General features: G+C 39.0%; 1 protein-coding gene across 2 annotated transcripts in view; it reads left to right on the top strand.

Annotated features, from left to right (window-relative positions):
* LOC132824956 (ADP-ribosylation factor GTPase-activating protein 3-like) overlaps positions 1 to 16775 on the top strand; it is a 68006-nt gene extending 51231 nt beyond the window's left edge. For both annotated transcript variants that reach the window (XM_060839869.1, XM_060839866.1), the window contains 5 exons: positions 8030 to 8161; positions 8517 to 8637; positions 10294 to 10384; positions 10980 to 11101; positions 15731 to 16775. In XM_060839869.1, the coding sequence (XP_060695852.1) occupies positions 8030 to 8161; positions 8517 to 8637; positions 10294 to 10384; positions 10980 to 11101; positions 15731 to 15748 (484 nt within the window). In that variant the 3' untranslated portion in view covers positions 15749 to 16775. The remainder of the gene's footprint in view (positions 1 to 8029; positions 8162 to 8516; positions 8638 to 10293; positions 10385 to 10979; positions 11102 to 15730) is intronic.
* Positions 16776 to 20773: the final 3998 nt, after the last annotated feature.

Genomic DNA, 20773 nt, shown 5'->3' with positions numbered 1-20773 from the left:
AGTGTTAGAGTGGAGGAAAGATCATAATGGTAATCAGAAAGATTAGCTTTTTAAAAAAAGCATTGGGGCTGTTCCTGGTTATTTCCTCCACGATGCACCCAAGGGTATAAGTGTCTTATAGAAGTATTGTGAATCATTGAATAGATCAAAAGATTTTCCTGTATAATTCAATAGCTTTGTAATTTTGTTCCCCTTGAACGTTTGAACATTTTCATCATTGAGTAAACAAAAAATGTTATTAGATTAGATTAGATTAGACTTACAGTGTGGAAACAGGCCCTTCGGCCCAACAAGTCCACACCGACCCGCCGAAGCGCAACCCACCCATACCCCTACATCTACCTAACACTACGGGCAATTTAGCTTGACCAATTCACCTGACCCGCACATCTTTGTGACTGTGGGAGGAAACCGGAGCACCCGGAGTTTTATAAAATGACTTTGAGAAAACATCAGGAAAAAGCCTTTGCCACATATTTATTCATGTTAGGATGTAGGTTTGCTTGCTGAGTTGGAAAGTTCGTTTTCAGACATTTCATCACCATACTAGGTAACAAATGTAGTGAGCCTCTGGATGAAGTACTGGTGTTGTGTTTGGGTTTCCTTGGTTTGGTGATATTATTTCCTATGGTGACATCATTTCCTATTTTGATGTCATTTCCTGTTCTTTTTCTCAGGGGCTGGGTAAATGGGATCCAAGTCAATGTGTTTGTTGATAGAGTTCTGGTTGGAATGTCATACTTCTGGGAATTCTCATGCATGTCTCTGTTTGGCTTGTCCTAGGATGGATGTGTTGTCCCAGTCGAAGTGGTGCCCTTCCTCATCTATATGTAAGGATACTAGTGAGAGTGGGTCATGTCACTTTGTGGCTAGTTGATGTTCATGTATCCTGGTGGCTAGTTTTCTGCCTGTTGTTCAATGTAGAGTGTGTTAGTTCTTGCAAGGTATTTTGTAAATGATACTAGTTTTGCTTGTCTGTCTGTCCATCTGTCTGTATAGGGTCTTTCAAGTTCATTAGCTGCAGTTTTAATGTGTTGGTGGCTTTGTGGGCTACCATGATGCCAAGGGGTCTGAGTAGTCTGGCAATCATTTCCGAGATGCCTTTGATATAGGGGAGAGTGGCTTGGGTTTCTAGACGCGTTTTGTCGTGCTTGTTTGGGTTTGTTGCTGAGAAATCGGCAGACTGTGTGATCATTGGGTACCTGTTCTTTTTGAATACACTGTATAGGTGATTTTCCTCTGCTCTGCTTAGTTCTCTGTGCTGCAGTGTGTGGTAGCTCATTTGAAATAATGTTCTGATGCAGCTTCATATGGCGATGTTGGGTTAATTGTTTCTGTAGTTCAATGTTTGCTCTGTATGTGTTGTTTTCCTGTTGACGCTGGTTTGAAGTTCCCCATTGGCTGTTCGCTCTAGTGTGACATCTAGTTTGTTGTTGATTTCCTCCTCTTTAGTGAATTTTATGCCAGTAAGGATATTATTGATGGTCTTGAAAGTTTCCTCTAATTTTTTTTTGTTTAGTGATGACAAAGGTGTCATCCACGTAGCAGACCCAAAGTTTGGGTTGGGTGGTTGGCAGAGCTGTTTGTTCAAGTCTCTGCATTACTGCCTCTGCCGTTGGTTTGTCTGTAGGCTTTGTTGTTGAAGGTGAAGTGTGTGGTAAGGCATAGGTCCACTAGCTTGACGATATTGTTCTTGCTGATGAAGTTGGTGTGTTTGGTAATGTGTCTTTGGTTCTTGTAATAGTATAGTCAGTGTTCCCTTGGGCAGGTTGATGTTGATGGATGTGAACAGGGCTGTTACGTCAAAGGAGACGCAACATCTGGAAACCAACCTTCCAGTTCAGCGAGCAAACCTACATCCAGAACCACAACCTGAGCTACAAACCTTCTCAAAACTCGCTTACTCATGTCAGTCTGAGAGAGATCTGTCAGCAACATAGATCAGTTCTTGGAAGAGAATTGCCCAGTTTCATGATTTGGTAGTAGATGGTTTTGGAGTAGCATTAGTCTGGTGGTCCATCTAATTATCTTTGGCTGTGTACTTTATGATGAAGGGACGCTAGAGAAACCAAGACCAATATAAAACAAATTGCTGTTCAGAAATGAACTCTTCATTCAGGAAGCCAGTTATAAGCAGTTTTGTTTTCATGCAATGGTATCTTGTACCATTCTATATCTCCCCTGCCAACTTTAGTCTTTGGATGTTATTGTTACAGTACCTATTTGGTACATTAGCTGGGACTGTGTGGGCAGTCATCACTGGATTTTGGATACAACTGATGTGCTACCCCAGTTAGTTTCTTTGAAATAAAGATAAATTAGAAAGATAAATAATGCAGATGTTGAAAATCTGGAATAAAATCAGAAAATGCTGAAGATACTCAGAACAGCGAGCATCAGAGTTAACATTTCAGGTCATGACTTTTCATCAGAACTGACAAAAGCAAGAGATGTAAAACATTGTCAGCAAATGGATATGTTGGAGTCTGGGGTGAATGGGATGTGGTGGGGTGGGGAAACAAACATGAAGATTGGTGATTGCCTAAAAGACTGAAGAAATCAAATGCAACATTTGATTGTCTGAGGTGAAAGGGAGTGATAATGGGCATACAAAGAAACAAAAGAACAAGTTTAAATGGTAGAGCAATGAAGAAGACCTGACTCTGAGTCAAAATGAAGAGAAAAACAAAAGTAAAACCAAAGCCTGGAAAATGGTGTAAGTTTGTCTTCAACAAAAGGACTTTTACCCAATGTGGCAATGCTTATGTTGTGGGAGATAATGTTTTAAAAAAGAAAGTGGGTATGAATATTGGGGTATTGGAATCCAGAAGAGACATGCACAAGTATTACATTCTTCATGGCTAGCATTAAGCTGTTACTCTACAACAGAGGAATATTCTCCCAGTAGAGTGTCAGGCTTCAAGTAATCCAAGGTAAGATGAAGTATGAGATCTTTGTGCCCTTATGTCACGTACCAAGATGCAGTGATGATGTGATGCACAGGTCTGCTAAGGTAATCTGACTGTGAGATGTAACTTTACAATGCACATCTGTTGTCCTGAAGCAAAATCAAGTCAAAACTAGATATAAGCCAAAACCTGTAAAGAAAAGTTAAATATGAATGTGATCATTTTTGGTGTTTTTTTTAGCGTTTACAATATAATTTACCATTCTGTCCTATTGGTCCAAATACATTTGACTTCTTCAGCTTTAATGGCAAACAATGGAATACTAGTGACATGCTACTTACATGTAAAAAGAAATTATGTTTTGTATAACTTTGATTTGAAGGAAACTACTTACATAAATTAATACAAAGCAGAATTTTTAAGTGCATACTAAAACTTTGCTTTTGAAGTTTTGGTGGATTCTTCCTGGTAAGACTTAATACGACCTCTAGTGATGCATGGCAAGCATTGAAAAACTGCAGTTGGACACGCAAACTGTCATACTAACCCAAGCACAGCAGCTGTTAATTGTTGTGTTGTCTGATGCTGAATATAGTATCGAAAATGTCATGAAGGGTGAATCGGGGACTCTATCTGATCTTTGCCCTGCATGGACCACATGTTTTTCTGCAGGTTTTGGGCTTCTTTTTGGTGGTATTTTAAGTAAACTAGGCTTTTGTTCAACTAATTTGGACTTGCAATGATGAAATTCAGTGCTATGAGCCTTTTGTCTCGATAAGTAATGTAACTGGTGCAGGCACTGAGGCTGGATGACTGCCTCCTATGCTGTCACAATTCTGTGATTCAGCAATAGAAGTAGTACTACAGAGTATTTTGAGGTAGCTGAGTGAAATAATTTGCTTAATTAATACTATGTAAACAACTTGGAAAATGATGAAATCAAGAATAGATGATTTATACATTAATTTACAATATTAGTGCAGTTAGTAAGCAGGAATAATCTCCACAATTGTTTTTATTTTACACGTCTCATTTGTGTTAAAATGTAATCATTTTATAAAACCTTAATGTATCTGTCAGCAAATTTACATACAAATGTATTAGCATCCTGCCCGAATACAGTTCTTCAATAGCATCTTTTTATGTAGTACTTCCACCCACACACAACATATTTATGCATATCGCAGAAGTATAATGAAACAAGATATGACCCGAATATGAGTTATTGGAGCAGTTGACCAAAGGTATCATTCAAAGAGAGAGTTGTATGTGTGTAAGAATAAAAGCGAGGTAAGGGGGGATCCAAGATGGCGGTGACCCAGCAAGTCTGAGTCTACAGTGTTCCTCCCAAGACTTGGGCAAAGTGGGTCACCCACCCCCACCACACTCACCAAATCATTTAAAATAGCTTTTACTTAATGTAATTAGTTGTTTAGTATTGAATTTAAACCATTTAATCTCCAGTAAAAATGACTAAAGGGAAGGGAGCCCACAGCTCTCAGCAAGCAGGAACCCCCCGCACCCTCCCCAGCTCAGCAGAGGCGTTCGCAGCCACCCCGGGGGACGTACTTACGGTGGTGAGCCTCGTGGAAGTCATCTCCAAACTGGATGCGAAGATCGACACTTTTATTGAAGAATCCCGGAGCTGATGGAACTCACCCTCGGCTGCGCTGCAAAAGCATAACCGGAAATTGAGTGCCGAGTCAGAGGGGCGGAGCTAAAGGCCGAGGTCATCGAAAAAATATTTGTTTGCTTGGCCTTCCCGAACGGGAAGAGGAAGTCCAGCTTATTGTGTTCCTTGAACAATGGCTTCCACAGCTTTTAAATCTGGAGGCTGGATCAGGCCAGGTACGGGTAGAATGGGCCTACCGGGTTGCAATACGCGGGCCTGGCTCGAACCAGCGCCCCCGCCCGGTCCTGTTCTGGCTGCAGAGCTATAAGGAGAGGCAGATACTCGTAGAAGCCGCCAGAAATCTTGGAAAAGATCCCCAAGTCATGATCTGTAAAGGATCCAAGATCATGTTATTCCAGGACTTTTCCCCAGTTCTGGTCCAAAAGGGGAAGGCGTTAGATGAGGCGAAGAAGTGTTTGAGGGACTTAAGTATTCAGTACTCCTTACGCTACCCAGTGACGCTACGCTTTAACCACGAAGGATCTGTGTATAACTTTGGATCGCCGGAAAAGGCCAAGGAATTTTTGGACTCTCTTAGATAAATTGTAAGAGATAATTGATGTTGATTTGCTTTCTCCCCTCTCCGGTTTACATCACCCCCTCCCTTTTCTTTATATATTCATCCCCCTTGTTTTTTACCTTACTGTTTAATATTATCTTGGGGGGTGGGGAGAGGGATTTATTTATTTGTTCTCTACTTAATGATTTTCTCCCCCCTTTTTTTTTAAAATTATTGTTTATATAGGCCGGGGAGGTCTAGTTAATGTTGGTGGGGAGAGGTGGTTACCTTATTCTATTTTTCCTCTGTGTCTAGGGGTTGTTTTCCCTTGTTATTTTGTATTATTATATTCAATTATTACTTGTTGAGGTTGTAATTTTATAGTTATTTATGTTTATACATGGTATTAACATTACCAAATATATCAAGGTGTTGGTGTGAGTGGGTGGGGTGGGGGTAGGGTGCTCGCTGTTAACTCTAGCTCTGTAGTATATTTGAATTTTTCTCATCCTATTGAGGAGCGCCTGGGTCAAGGGTGGGGTACTGGTTGGGAGAGGATACGATGGACCTTTGGAAAGGAAGTGATACCCCCTGGGAACAAGGGGGAAAATCTCCATTTAAATATGTTTTATATTTTAGAAATAGTTTTTTATTATACTGTTGCGAGTGTATTAGAGAGCCTTTATTTTTGTGAATTTTATATGCTCTATGCTCGGGATGTTCTGGATAGGGTTTCCCCTCCGAGGGGTCTCAGATTTGCCCGGACAATTATGGTTGATCAGTCGGTTAAATGGTGCACCTGGAATGTCAAGGGGAGTAATTCACCAGTCAAAAGGAAGAAAATATTATCAAGCCTCAAGAAAGAAAGGGTTGATATAGCCCGCCTACAGGAGACACACCTATTGGATAAAGAACACTTGAAATTACGACAGGGTGGATTTGATCAGGCCTGGAGATCACGGGGTATCTCTTGTTTACGGGATCTATTTAAAGAAGGGGTCCTGATGTCTTTTGAATAGCTGCGTCAGAAATTCAGATTACTTAATGGACACCTCTTTCAATACTTCCAAATTTGAGATTACATACCAAAGATTACTACGTTACTAGATAGTCTTTATAAATCAGATAAAGAATGTAGAGTGCTATGCCCGAAGGGGGTATCTTCCGTCAGTACTATTTATCATTTACTACATGATGAAGTATCGGGAGATATGGACAATCTGCTTAAAACATGGGATCAGGATTTGGGACTAGAAATCTCTACAGAAACGTGGAATGACATTTGGGAAAACGCCAGAAGAATCACCATCTGCAACAGAACTCAGGTTATTCAGCTGAAGATACTTCATAGGGCCCATATAGCACCGGATCGATTGGCAAAATTTAAGGCAAGAGCATCTCCAATGTGTCCCAAATGTAAAATAGACGTGGGCACTCTTGTACATTGCCTATGGACCTGTCATAAGATCCGTAGATATTGGCCTAAAGTAGCAAGTGCTCTGACAGAAATCTTAGGAACGGAAATTAGAGTGGACACTGTGTCTCTCCTTTTGGGCTTTTTGAACTTACCCTCCTCGGATATGCGCGGGAAGAGATTATTTTCTATTCTCTCTTTCTGTGCAAGGAAGAATATTTTGGTAAACTGGGTGGCTGAGGCTCCCCCTGGACTTTCAAATTGGCACAGATTGATTATGGATTGTATTCCCCTTGACTTCCTTACAAATATGGTGCACCGAAAGACCGAATTATTCCATAAAATATGGCAGCCCTTCTTGAATTATATAAATACAGATATTTCGGCCATCCTAACAAGGGCTTTTATTTTATTGAGATTGTGAACCTGGCTGGTCCGGGGCCCCTTGGGAGAGGAATCCCGCACAAATACAGGTTTTGTTATATTTGATGTTAATACATTCCGAGCATGTATCGCACTATCCAATTTCTGTGTTATCCGTCGGTTTTTTTTTCTCTCTTATTTGAATAATGTAAGATACTTAATTATACACTCTGGTTAGTTGTAGGTTAGATTAGTAGTTAGTTGAGTTTTGTTTTTTTTTCTCTCAGTATTTTTCTTTTGTTAAATTTTGGTTATTATTTATTTGAGATTTAATTGTATATCAATGTTTATACTCGGGATTTTTTTTATTTTTGTAAACTTGTAAAAATGTTAAATTTTCAATGAAAATATCTATTATAAAAACCAAAAAAAGCAAGGTAAAATGGTATAAACTTTCAGGAGAAAAGTTTAAAGTCTAGGCATGAGGCAGCTAAAGCAACAACTACTAGTGGTGACTAATGCTGGGGAAAGATTGAAGGGCAGGAAAGGATTAAAAAGAAAGCATCTAGAGTTTAAACAGCCCAGTTATCTTTAGCCACTGGAGCAATTGGAACTTCTAGTCTCTGCTCTAAAACTATGATGGGGCCATAACTCTTTCTCCAATCAAAAAAAGCACCCAAATGTGAGCATTGTCAGAGTGCAGAACTGTGACAGGAGAGAGGTGCAGAGCCATGTTGGACTGTACTTCTATCACATTTGTGGCTTAGGTTGACAATGTGTTGCTGCACCCCATAATATAAGATTTAGTCCACAGCTTTAATACATATCGCTAGTAATGTCAACTCAGTTTATGTGGTTTCCATGATTATTACACCTGATTGTTGGGGGAAAACATTACCTTTCAACCAGACACTTTTCTGAAATTTATTTTGTACATCAGTGCATTTATTGAAAAGTGGAACTTTGTTATTATGTTAAAACTCTTAATATATAGTTGCTGATACTGGTTATGTTAAATACCAATATGGGGAAATCACTGAGGGATAAGCAGGGGTGGTGCAACCAGTATTGTCGATTTAATGCATCCAGAATCCATTCTGTTCATGTCTACAATGGAAACTTTAATATTTTGAAAGTCTATAAAATTCCCATTTTCTCCTTTCAAACTCTAGATATTTTGATGATCCACTGGATATGGGAGGTACATACTCAAAATGGGATGACAATAGTGATTCCTTTTGGAAAATGGAAAACAGCAGCAGAGATAAGGACATATTTACCTCAAATGTATCATTAAGTGACAGGTATAATACTTGCTGTTACGCCTTATTACTGAGTATAGTTACATATTTTCAATCAATTAATTTTAAGACTTATTTTTTGGTCTAACTTTATGCATTTTGGTGCAGAACTTAAACAAATTTATGTTACACTTAGCCTAGACCTAGCTCTTGTTCTTTGTCTGTACATTTATTATAGTTTATCATGTTATTTTTGACCATTGTATTTGTAGCAAATTATTTGCTGCTTTAATGTTTGACTGTAATTCTGTACAACCTTATTTGTATTACAATGCTAAAATAAACTCAGCAGCCACTGTTGTGTAAATGACTCTAATGCTGATCAATACTCGTTTTAACGTTGGTGTCATCTTTCCAGGCCTGCACGTCGTAAACCAGAATTGGATTATGTTGTGGTCTCTGAGGATGCACAGAGGAAATTTGGTAATGTCAAAGCCATATCTTCAGATATGTATTTTGGAAAACAGGATTCTGCAGAGGTGAATGTTTCACTACTTTCTGCATTTGTAAGATAGGTCTGTTGAATTAACTGGGTTTTAACTGTTCATATGCATATAGTGACATTTCTCCATCTGTCAAAACAGGTTTCAGCAATGCAGGACAAAACAAACCAGTTAATCCATTTCTTAGTATTGAAATTGAGCTGAGACCTGTTGTGAACTGTGTATGTCATCATGTTCTCAGAAATGTACAGGGCATGTTCAATACAAAAATACATTATCGGTGCTAGTAGGGACATTAACAAACCAAACTTTGCCTTCCATTGACTGACTTGAAATGTAATATTTATGTAATTGTTTTGCCATATATCATAAATAATTAAGTTTCTATTTGTCTTTACTTTGGACCAGAAAGTCGTAATTCAAACGTAAACAATAATTGTGCATGGTGACCCTATGGAATCCCCATTGTCGTACACACCAAAGAAGCTGTTTTGGAAAATTGAATTTTCTGTTGGGCAGTTCATCTCCACTAGAATATCCCTGAAAGTCGTCTTCATTAAAATCAGACATTGGATGTTTCTGATGGTCTAATTCCTGAATAACTATTAAACAGTGATCCAATTTTACTCCTCTTGCACCCCTAACTATAATTCCTCCACCCTGGACATGACCACCCTGATTCCTGCCATTGGACCCAACCCAACCCTTCTATGTCCTGCCAGACCACCACTATCCCCCAGCTGGACACAATCCAACCTCAATCTCCCTGTTCTGCCAGATCAAATCTCATTCAGACTCAACAGCTACCCTAGACACCACCTCCACCCAGCCCCCAGACCTGATTTCTCCATCCCAACCCCAAACTGCCCTAATAACAACATCACTTACCTGCAACTCCCCCCTCCACCATCTTGTAACCTACACCCTAGCCACTTAGCACTCTATCTCCTTTGAAAGCATTCTGCTCATCTGACTTTCTACTTATTTGCCATCCTTCCCCATCCCCCAGCATCCTACTGGCGTACTTGCCTGGCATATTTAGCCTTTGACAGCTGGTTTCAAGATGATTGCCAGGATCTGGAAGTTGCAGAATACAGCAAATGACTGCTGTGATGTGAGGGCATAATTTATTTATCTCTGACAGTTTTGCACTACAAAAGAATAGTCAGAATGGAAGTTCAGTTCCACAGTTCTGAGAGAGCCCTGAGCAGAATCTCCTATCAAATGAATATAAAGAGCTTGAGGTTCATTCTTTGCCATATGCAAGGATGTTGCAGAAAATGAGTTGAAGCAGCTAGAGCTCAAAATGCAAAACTACTTGTTACTCATCAGAACTGAATTTGTTGGTTCCACTCAAGCCATGAGGAGGCCTGATAGAATAATTGAGATGTAGATCTTCAGAGGTTGAGGCTTTTGTAATTATATAGAATGTGTGTCCAGTTAATTGTCTTTTGTCTGAAGAACATGAAGCTAAAACTATCTGGTCGGCATGGACGGGTTGGACCATAGGGTCTGTTTCTCTACGTCTTTCTCTATGACCTTTATGACTAATTCGGATTATCTATTTATAAAATATTTTGTAATTTATAATTCAGTTTTACGTTAAATGTGATTTTATTAAGTAATGTTGATAATTAATTAACCTTAATGATTCTAAAGCATTTTTTAAATGTTGGGATGTTTTGTCTGCAGTATGAAGCCAAAACTCGACTGGAACGATTTGCTGGTAGTTCATCTATTAGCTCCTCTGATCTATTTGAAGGTGAAAAGAAGCAAGCGTCAGGTAAGAGGCCAGGTGAAAGAAAAGTTACCTTGTTGTTAAAAACAAAGTATAGGATTATATTAAAAACTGAAGGAACTGTGAATGGTGTAAATCAGAAACAAAAAAGTTGCTGGAAAAGCTCAGCAAGTTTGGCACTTGTAAAGAAAAATCAGTTAATGTTTCAGGTCCAGTGACCTTTCCTCAGAATGCATTGTGAAAGGGTCACCTGACCCGAAACATTAACTCTGATTTCTTTTCACAGATGCCAAAGTTGCTGAGCTCTTCCAACAGCTTCTGTTTTTGTAGGCTTATATTATTCCTATTTCTTCCGTTACAAAGTGGTTTCATGCTTCATATCTTCGATCTATAAAAAAAATTATTTCATTCACATTTTCTGAATTGAACTGGTTTGGAATTTACTGTTACGAAACTTCTGAATCAGACTTTTCTTAAAAGTTTTATTTTCATTTGTGCAAATTTATCAATTATCAATATTGTCTGTTTTGTCTGTTTAGTTAAATTTTCCTCATTCCTTTATACTTGTATTATACTTTCAAATGGATGTTATGATGGTCATAAAATATATGTTCATTATTTGATTTGTCATTATCTTAAGCAAATGTGTCTCTGACCAACGTGCTACCATCAGCTCCTGACATGGCACAGTTTAAACAAGGTGTTAGATCTGTGGCTGGGAAGCTGTCTGTTCTGGCCAATGGAGTGATGAATACTATTCAGGTTGGCATAACTTTTTTTAGTACCTTTCATAATGTAAATTCTTGTGTCCAAAGTATTCATAAATTTGATATCTATATTTAAAAGTTTTGCTTTAGGCATGTATATATTTAATAAAACAATGTCTTACACATTACAGCAATAAATCAAATACCATTATTAAAACTTTTAGTGTTACAAGCAATGAGAATTCAACTGCAATTCCAAACTGTTGTATTCCAATAAAAGGTGCTTAAAGGGATAGGTCAGGTTAAGCAGATTCCAGCCTGCCTAATAAAGTTAGTTACATGTTGACATCTATGTTAATGTTCAATTAAATCTCTAAGGTGAGAACTAATATTGTTGATAAATAAATGCTAACCATTAAAACATGAAGTTCAAAATAGTTGTTTAGAGTTTCAGCAAACCAGTGGTTTAGCACATCACCCTCTTACTGTGAATTTTTACTTACCTGTCCTCACGAAAAGTAAGGATAAAATTTAATTTGAGTGGAACATGGGTTGTAATGTCATGTGTTCACCAGGAGCACATAATTTGGGAAAAAAATTATGATTTCTCCTTACTCTTCCCATTTTTTTCAACATTTTTTTGGAAATGGATAAGCCTCTTAGTCTAAAAGGCTTTCCTACATATTTAGAATTGGTTATACTTGTATCTGTTCATGTGAACTTTCAGAGGAGGAGAAATTGGAAATAAGGGATCGTGTTTTTACAGGAGTAAGATTGGATCGAGGTATAGTCAAGGTAGTTGCAGGAGTCTGTGCGTTTGAAGTAGATGTTCATATTGAATCATTCATTAGAGACAGAGTGGTCCAGGAAGGGGAGGGAGATGTCGAAGATGGTCCATGTGAATTTGAGGTCGGGTTGGAAGGTGTTGGTGAAGTTGATGAACTGTTCAGCCGTGGAGGAAAAGGTGGGGGATGGTGCCAGTGTAACTGCGGAAGAAGGTCTGTTCCATGTATCCAAATCTTTAGAGAGTGAGAAGGGGCATTTAGTGATGGGATATGATGAAATGCCTGAGGCATTTGTTTCAGTCTTCATAGTGAAGGGCACTAATAACATACCAGTAATTGATGAAGAGACAAAGGTAGTTGAGGACCTGGAAACAGTCATCATTACGGAAGAGGTAGTGTGGGGTAAGCGAGTGGAGCTAAGGATAGGCCAGTCTCCTGACCCTGCTGGAATACATCCCCAGGTACTAAAAGAGATGGCAGGAGACATAACAAGTACACTTGTGGAAATTTTCTAAAATTTGCTGGACTCTGGGGCAGAGCCAGCAGGTTGGAAAACAGCAAATGTGACGCCACTGTTTAAAAAGAGAGAGAGAGACAAAAGATAGGGGATGATAGACCGCTTAGCTTAACCTCTGTAGTGAGGTCTGTTGTTATGGACTGGGCCAGACCCCTCAAATCCTCTTTGAGCAGGTAGTCCAGACTGTAACTTTGATATTTGTTTAGCTAGGTGTTTAGTGGATATTCCCAGTGTAAATTAGCTGGGTCGACTGCCAAGTTTTAAGCAAGTAAAATTTATTTATAAAATTATGGAATGAAACACCACGAACAGAAAATAGAATACTAGATAACTTATCCTATCCAAACCTAACTTAATGATGCTGTTCTGAAAGTGCATACAACAGTCCCAATACACACATCCCTTAATACAGGTAAGATCAAACAAAGGCTTACAGCTTGCAAGGAAAGAGAGAAGTCCAGCAGCTTTTCATATATCCTCTGCTGTAACTGAATCAAAAAAACCTCAGTTACCTGGACTGGCCACTCCCCTTTCATTATACAAGTTATTTCTAAAACATGAAAACCTTTGGCCTGAGGTATCATCTGTTTAGGGGTAAACAAAAAGGGTCCCATCAAACCATTCATCTCTGCACCAACTCAGTTGTTTTGGAGCCTGGGCTGTTTTACAACCCCTCTGAAAAAAATCAAGGAGACAGTAACTTTGAGAAAGGGAACAGCTTTGAGAAAAGGACCTACTTTGTGACACTATTATCAAGGAAGAACTAGCAAGGCACCTCGATAGAAATTGACCCATTGGGCAGAAGCAGCATGGATTCATGAAGGGCAGGTTATGCTTAACACATCTTTTGTAATTTTATGAAGACATTATGACCAAGATGGACAACTGAGACCCAGTTGATGTGGTGTACCATAATTTCCAAAAGGCCTTCAACAAGGTGCCGCAGAAGAGGCTGCTGCACAAAATAAAGATGCATGGCATTATGGGTAAAGTATTAGCATGGATAGAGGATTGGTTGGCTAATAGGAAGCCAAGAGTAGGTGTAAATGAGTGCTATTCTGGTTTGCAATCAGTAACAAGTGATGTGCCTCAGGGATCAGTGTTGGAACTGCAATTATTCACAATTTATATAGATGACTTAGAGTTGGGAACCACGTGTAGTGTGTTAAAGTTTGCAGATGACACTAAAGTGAGTGGCAAAGCAAAGTGCAGAGGACTGAAACTTTATAGAGGAACATAGATACTTTTGAGTGAATGGGTAACGGTCTGGCCGATGGAATACAATGTTAATAAATGTGAAGTCATCCATTTTGGTAGGAGTAACAGCAAAAAGGATTATTACTTAAATGGTTGAAAAGTTTCAGCATGCCGCTATGCAGATGGACCTGGGTGTCCTTGTGCGTGGATCACAGAGGGTTGGCCTGCAGGTACAATAAGTAATTAGCAAGGTAAATGGAATTTTGTCCTTCATTGCTAAAGGGATTGAGTTTAAAAGCAGGGAGGTTGTGTCGCAGCTGTACAGTGTGCTAGTGAGGCCACACCTGGAGTATTGTGTGCAGTTTTGGTTGTCTTAAGAAAGGACGTACTGGCACTGCAGGAGGTACAGAGAAGGTTCACTAGGTGGATTCCAGAGTTGAGAGGGTTACGTTACTAGGAGAGACTGAATAGACTGGGATTATATTCATTAGAGTTCTGAAGAATGAGGGGGGATCTTATCGAAACATATAAAATTATGAAGGGAATAGATGAGATAGAAGTAGAGAGGGTGTTTTCCACTGGCGGGTGAAGTTAAGACGAGGGCGTAGCCTCAAGATTAGAGGGAGCATGTTTAGGAGTGAATTGAGAAGGAACATCATCACACAGAGGGTTGTAAAGCTATGGAATTCCTGGCCCAGTGAAGTGTTTAAGGCTACTTCAATAAACATTTTTAAGCTAAGATAGATTTTTTTTTGAACAATAAAGGAATTAAGGGATACAGTGCAAGTGCCAGTATGTAGAGCTGAGTCCACGTAAAGATCAGCCATGATGTTATTGAATGGCAGAGCAGGCTCAAAGGGCCAGATGGCCTACTCCTGCTCCTAGTTCTTATGTTATATTCTGACCTATCCACTCCACCCTCCCACCACCCTCTCGCAATCACCTCCCACCTGTATCTGCCTATTCCCCCCACCCCCCCCGAGGCTGTCCAATCTTTCACGTATGCCTATCGTGACCAGCAGCTCGTCTGGGATATGAATTCAATGGGCCAGAAATTATTGTCAGTGGAGAAGTCACAGCACATGACTGTGGCCTTGAAGAAACCTACTTACAGAGATCCAATCAATTAACAATCTAAATTTAATTCTGACTCCACCTTTCGGGATTAAGCTATCCAGGAATCTTGATGTCATCACCACAGGTTTAGCAACCAATTACATTGAAGAATTCTCTCAAACAGCAAATCAAGAACTAACAACTGATTTTACCATGCTATTTTTAAGAACTTTACACAAACCAAAGGAAAGACTGGAATAGAAAACATGAGTAATAGGTGGAAGTTCAAATATATATATTAAATTTCATTGGAATGAAGAAATTTGACATTCTATAAATATAAAATTAGTCATTAATAACTAGAGGGCTTATTCTTTGGTCCTGATTTGCAATTCAGTATTCTCAAAGATGATATTCTATCTTGACTCTATCTTCCCCAACCATACCAAAATCATAGTTCCTATAGTATCCAAATATATATTGATCTCTGACGTCAATATTCAAGAAATGAATGTGAACAATGAGGGCTTCATCAGCATACTCTATAAAGGAGCAAGAAATCATTGACAAAAGCATCTGAATTTCCACATTTAAGTATACACGTGGATGTCAAAAGTTGGCAGTTTCGCGGTCATGATGGCAAATACTGAAAGTATTGTTAATAGTGCATACTCTAGGCCATTGTTCTTTGCCTATACTTTGTTAAAACTCAATTACAATCATTAGTTGTAAAGATAAAAGTTGCTGAAATAGTGCACTGTGAATGCTGGTCTCATTTTGTTGATAAAGTGCATTCAGAAGTCCGCATAAATATAACTACTCAAACCAGAAGTGTAGAAATTGAACATTTTTTTTCTCTCTCTGTCTCAAGTGTGAAAATTTGCATTTTTGTTTAAATGAGTCACTTCAACAGGGAGAGTCAGTGCATCAGAGCTTATACAAATCTGGCACATGACTCTCCAATAGTATAATGAAGAGCTGAACTTCAAGGTTTCATGAAGAAAGACCTTTTAAGATCCAGAAAAGACTACTATTTTAGTTTGCTACAAATATGGTATTTGATAGCAATAACTTTTTACAATTGTAATGGTAACTTAACCCATCAACACAATTTACTTGTGTTTTACAGGATCGATATGGCTCCTAACTGGATATAAAACTTATAATTTGGTGAATATTAAACCTTTCAGAAGTGATTTACGTTTGGATGCTTAACACCACTGATTATCAAATTATTTTGAAAGAATATTCATTTGAGATGGAAATCTTTTGTTACACTTGGGTGTTTAAATTGCATCTGCTGACAACTGTCTCTACTCCTACCACTTGAGTTTTCCCAGATTCAATCTGTCTCAGGTAATGCTGTGCTTTAAATAAAGAGGGAAAAAAACTCATCTAGGAGAAGGAAATTATTTTTCAGTCATTAGAATGCAATTTTTATTCTAGTTTAAACCAGGCAGAAAGGTATTAAATATCTGCAACTTTAGTTAGTTTGGGAAAAGGGTGCAATATTCAATTTTTTAAAAAGCTATACAAATATACATTACAATATGGATAAATCTACAGCTTTAAAGAAGTGCTCTTATAAATTTGGGTTTTGTTTCCTGTTTAAAGAAAAGGTGTTTGTGTAATTAAAACCAAACTGTACTCAGAGAAAGTGAGTGTGCAGTTTCTTATATGGATTGTTTACTGGAACAGATCACTTTTTGGGGTCTGTTAAACAATTGTAATATAGAATTGTTTATTGATACTTTGAAAAGATTATATGCCAAAATACACTTGTTAAATTTTAGAAATATATTGTCTGTAGGAAAATGAAATGTGGATATTGAACAGTATGAAGGTTTCAAGACACCATGTTGGGAATTGTAGACTGTTGGAAGGTGATCATCAATCATTTCTGTTTATAGTAGAGGTGTACATGTAGGGAAACCGATTATTTCTACTCATGGGACCAATTAAATAAATGTAAATGGTAATATTGCTGTAGTTGTATATGTAATGAATCTTAATTTTTGAATCATTATGTTTAAATTGCACACTTTTTCTGCAGCAAAAGGCTGAATTCAGAAATGTAAACAAACGTATTTCTAATTAAAACAAAGCACATTTGCTTCATATAAGTGGGTCGATACTGAAATTGAGCTAAATAGGAAATGTAAGCAATAAATGAATGATTCTGGTAAGAATTAAACACTGACTCTTGCATATATATTATATTCTTGAATTGACTAAAGTCAATATCATCTTAAACTGATGGCAAGCTCTTTGAACAGTGTAAAGTAACTTTATAAAATGGAGTGTAATCCCTTGAAAATAAGGGAGAAAATGTTTTCCATTTGTTTAAAAAGAAATTCTCCTCCGGTCATAAAACATTAACCTTAAGCTGAATCAAAACTTCAAAAAAAAAATGAAAACATGTAGAACTGAGCATTTTTACCAAAAAATTGTTAGTGTTTGCAAATTACCAATTGCATCATAGCACTGAGGTGAGAATTATTCTGATCTGGACTATCAGGAAGAATAAAATATTTTGTTCTTTATCTTCCAGTCCAGATATGATTCTTCCTTTTCAAGACTCTTAAAATCTAACCTGCAGCTTTTCATGATATATTGAAATAGATTTCAAAATCATGTCATAGGGTCATAGAGATGTACAGCAGAGAAACAGACCCTTCGGTCCAACCCGTCCATGCCGACCATATATCCCAACCCAATCTAGTCCTACCTGTCAGCACCCGGTCCATATCCCTCCAAACTCTTCCTATTCATATACCCATCCAAATGCCTCCACCACATCCTCTGGCACCTCATTCCATATACGTACCACCCTCTGCATGAAAAAGTTGTCCCTTAGGTCTCTTTTATATCTTTCCCCTCTCACCCTAAACCTATGCCCTCTAGTTCCGGACTCCCCGACCCTAGGGAAAAGACTTTGTCTATTTACCCTATCCATGCCCCTTATAATTTTGTAAACCTCTATAAGATCACCCCTCAGCCTCTGATGCTCCAGGGAAAACAGCCCCAGCATATTCAGCCTCTCTCTGTAGCTCAGATCCTCCAACCCTGGCAACATCCTTGTAAATCTTTTCTGAACCCTTCCAAGTTTCACAACATCTTTCCGATAGGAAGGAGACCAGAATTGGTCGCAATATTCCAACAGTGGCCTAACCAATGTCCTGTACAGCCATGACATGACCTCCCAACTCCTGTACTCAATACCCTGACCAATAAAGGAAAGCATACTGAATGCCGCCTTCACTATCTTATCTACCTGCGACTCCACTTTCAAGGAGCTATGAACCTGCACTCCAAGGTCTCTGTTCAGCAACACTCCCTAGGACCTTACCATTACCATTAAGTGTATAAGTCCTGCTAAGATTTGCTTTCCCAAAATGCAACACCTCGCATTTATCTAAATTAAATTCCATCTGCCACTTCTCAGCCCATTGGCCCATCTGGTCCAGATCCTGTTGTAATCTGAGGTAACCCTCTTCGCTGTCCACTACACCTCCAATTTTGGTGTCATCTGCAAACTTACTAACTGTACCTCTAATGCTTACATCCAAATCATTTATGTAAATTACTAAAAGTAGAGGACCCAGCACTGATCCTTGTGACACTCCACTGGTCACAGGCCTCCAGTCTGAAAAACAACCCTCCACCACCACCCTCGGTCTTCTACCTTTGAGCCAGTTCTATATCCAAATAGCTAGTTCTTCCTGTATTCCATGAGATTTAACCTTGCTATTCAATCTCCCATGGGGAACCTTGTCGAATACCTTACTGAAGTCCATATAGATCACATCTCCTGCTCTGCCCTCATCAATCTTCTTTGTTACTTCTTCAAAAAATTCAATCAAGTTTGTGTGACATGATTTTCCACGCACAAAGCCATGTTGACTATCCCTAATTAGTCCTTGCCTTTCCAAATACATGTGCACCCTGTCCCTCAGGATTCCCTCCAACAACTTGCCCACCACCGAGGTCAGGCCCACTGGTCTATAGTTCCCTTCTTAAACAGTGGCACCAGGTTTGCCAACCTCCAGTCTTCCAGCACCTCACCTGTGGCTATCGATGATACAAGTATCTCAGCAAGAGGCCCAGCAATCACTTCTCTAGTTTCCCACAGAGTTCTCAGGTACACCTGATCAGGTCCTGGGGATTTATCCACCTTTAACTGTTTCAAGGCATCCAGCACTTCCTCCTCTGTGATCTGGACATTTACTGTTCAGAGAAAATTTGGATCACTGGGAATATTTGATGGGATTTACTTATACCAGACTTGGCTAGAAGTTGGAGGAGAAAGTGAGGACTGCAGATGCTGGAGATCAGAGCTGAAAATGTGTTGCTGGAAAAGCGCAGCAGGTCAGGCAGCATCCAAGGAGCAGGAGAATCGACGTTTCGGGCATGAGCCCTTCTTCAGGATTCCTGAAGAAGGGCTCATGCCCGAAACGTCGATTCTCCTGTTCCTTGGATGCTGCCTGACTTGGCTAGAAGCTGAACATCTTGACTTCTGGATTCATTTTTCTGTAATGTAAGAATGATGAGCTCCACAATTTCTCAGTTCTATACATTGTCCCAATTATCTCACCCTTTTGTATTCTATTTCATTCACAATTTTTAATTCTATCCTTATTGATACAAAATGATATGTGGGTTGTTTTTATTTAATGTCGTATCAATTTAAAATTCTGTGGGGACTTCTAAGATAGTAAACAATATTAGGAAATCTCTGATTTAGTGTGCTTGTGGGGACCTGTTTAAAGGAGTTGTTGTAACCTGATGAGTGCTATAAATCAACCAAGAAAATGTCATTTCTCCAGTCCAAAGCCTTTTCTTTGAGGATACTTTTAGATTGAGCCACTTACCGGCTGAGATAGCTCACTACCACCTTTTGCAAGGCACTTTGGGATGGGCCAAGACCACATCCCATGAACGAATCAAAAATAAATCTGATGTTAAGTTGTATTTTCCCAACCTAACTTCTCGGGCAACATCTCAATGTTGCTCAGTTCAACAAAGAACTATAACTATGTTACAGTATTGCCTTTAAGGTAGATAATTGCCTTGAGTTACTTTCATAGAAGCGTTTTTTTAAAATTCATGGATGAGGGTGTCGCTGGCTAGACCAGCATTTTTATTACCCATTCCAGAAAGCAGTTAAGAGTCAACCTCATTATGTGAATCTGGAGTCACATGTCAGCCAGACCAGGTAAGGATGGCAGTTTCCTTCCTTAAGGGCATTAGTGAACCAAATGGAGTTTTCCAACACTCAGCAATGGATTCATGGTCCTCATTAGACTGTTATTGGCTGTCATGGCAGGAATTAAATCTGGGTCCCCAGAACACTACCTGGGTCTCTGCATTAACAATCTAGCGTTAATACTGCATGACCATTGCCTCCCAGTTATTTGGCAAAGAATGGATGGCTAACCAATGAAGGAAATGTTAGGAACCATGACCAGAGCCTTGCCAAAGAGGTGAATGTCAAGGAAAAACTTGAAAAAGAAAAATAATTTTAAAAGCAAATTAGGATGGGAAATTATATTAGAAGTGATGACAAATGAATTTTCAATTGGACTGTGCCCTTCTTAAAGGAGTCTACCTCTTTATTCAGATTAATTGAGACCTAATCACTTAGCACTGACTCCTCCAACTATGAGTGGTTACAATATAGAAGGGGGATTATCATTTTCAAGAAACTGAACTGTACCACCTGCATCTACTGGTTTCAAGAGCAGGTCAGAGGCAATACATTTTGCAACAAGTAATTCCTTGCCTAGTTCCTCAAAGCTTGCCTACCACCTACAATGTGCCAGTCAGGAGTCTCATGGAATACTCTCCACTTGTCTGGATGGTTGCACCTTCAAGCTAGACACCGCACAAGACACAACAGCCCGCTTAATTGACACTCATTTACTGTCTCCACCATTGATGTACTGTAGCAGCACTATCTACCAACTAAACGTGCACGATACCAATTCATCAAGACTCCTTCAGCAGCACATTCCAAACCGATAACCTCAACCAACCAAAAGATGCTCAGCAGATGTATGGGGCCAGCACTACTTGCAGGTTGCCCTCCAAGCTATGCAACGTCCTGACTTTAGAACTATATTGCCATTCTTTCACTTTCATGAAGTCAAAATCTTGGAACTCCTTCCCTAAA

The sequence above is a fragment of the Hemiscyllium ocellatum genome, chromosome 19 (genome assembly GCF_020745735.1).
Source record: "Hemiscyllium ocellatum isolate sHemOce1 chromosome 19, sHemOce1.pat.X.cur, whole genome shotgun sequence".
Classification (NCBI taxonomy): Eukaryota; Metazoa; Chordata; class Chondrichthyes; order Orectolobiformes; family Hemiscylliidae; genus Hemiscyllium; species Hemiscyllium ocellatum.
This window is presented reverse-complemented; position numbering and strand designations above follow the sequence as displayed.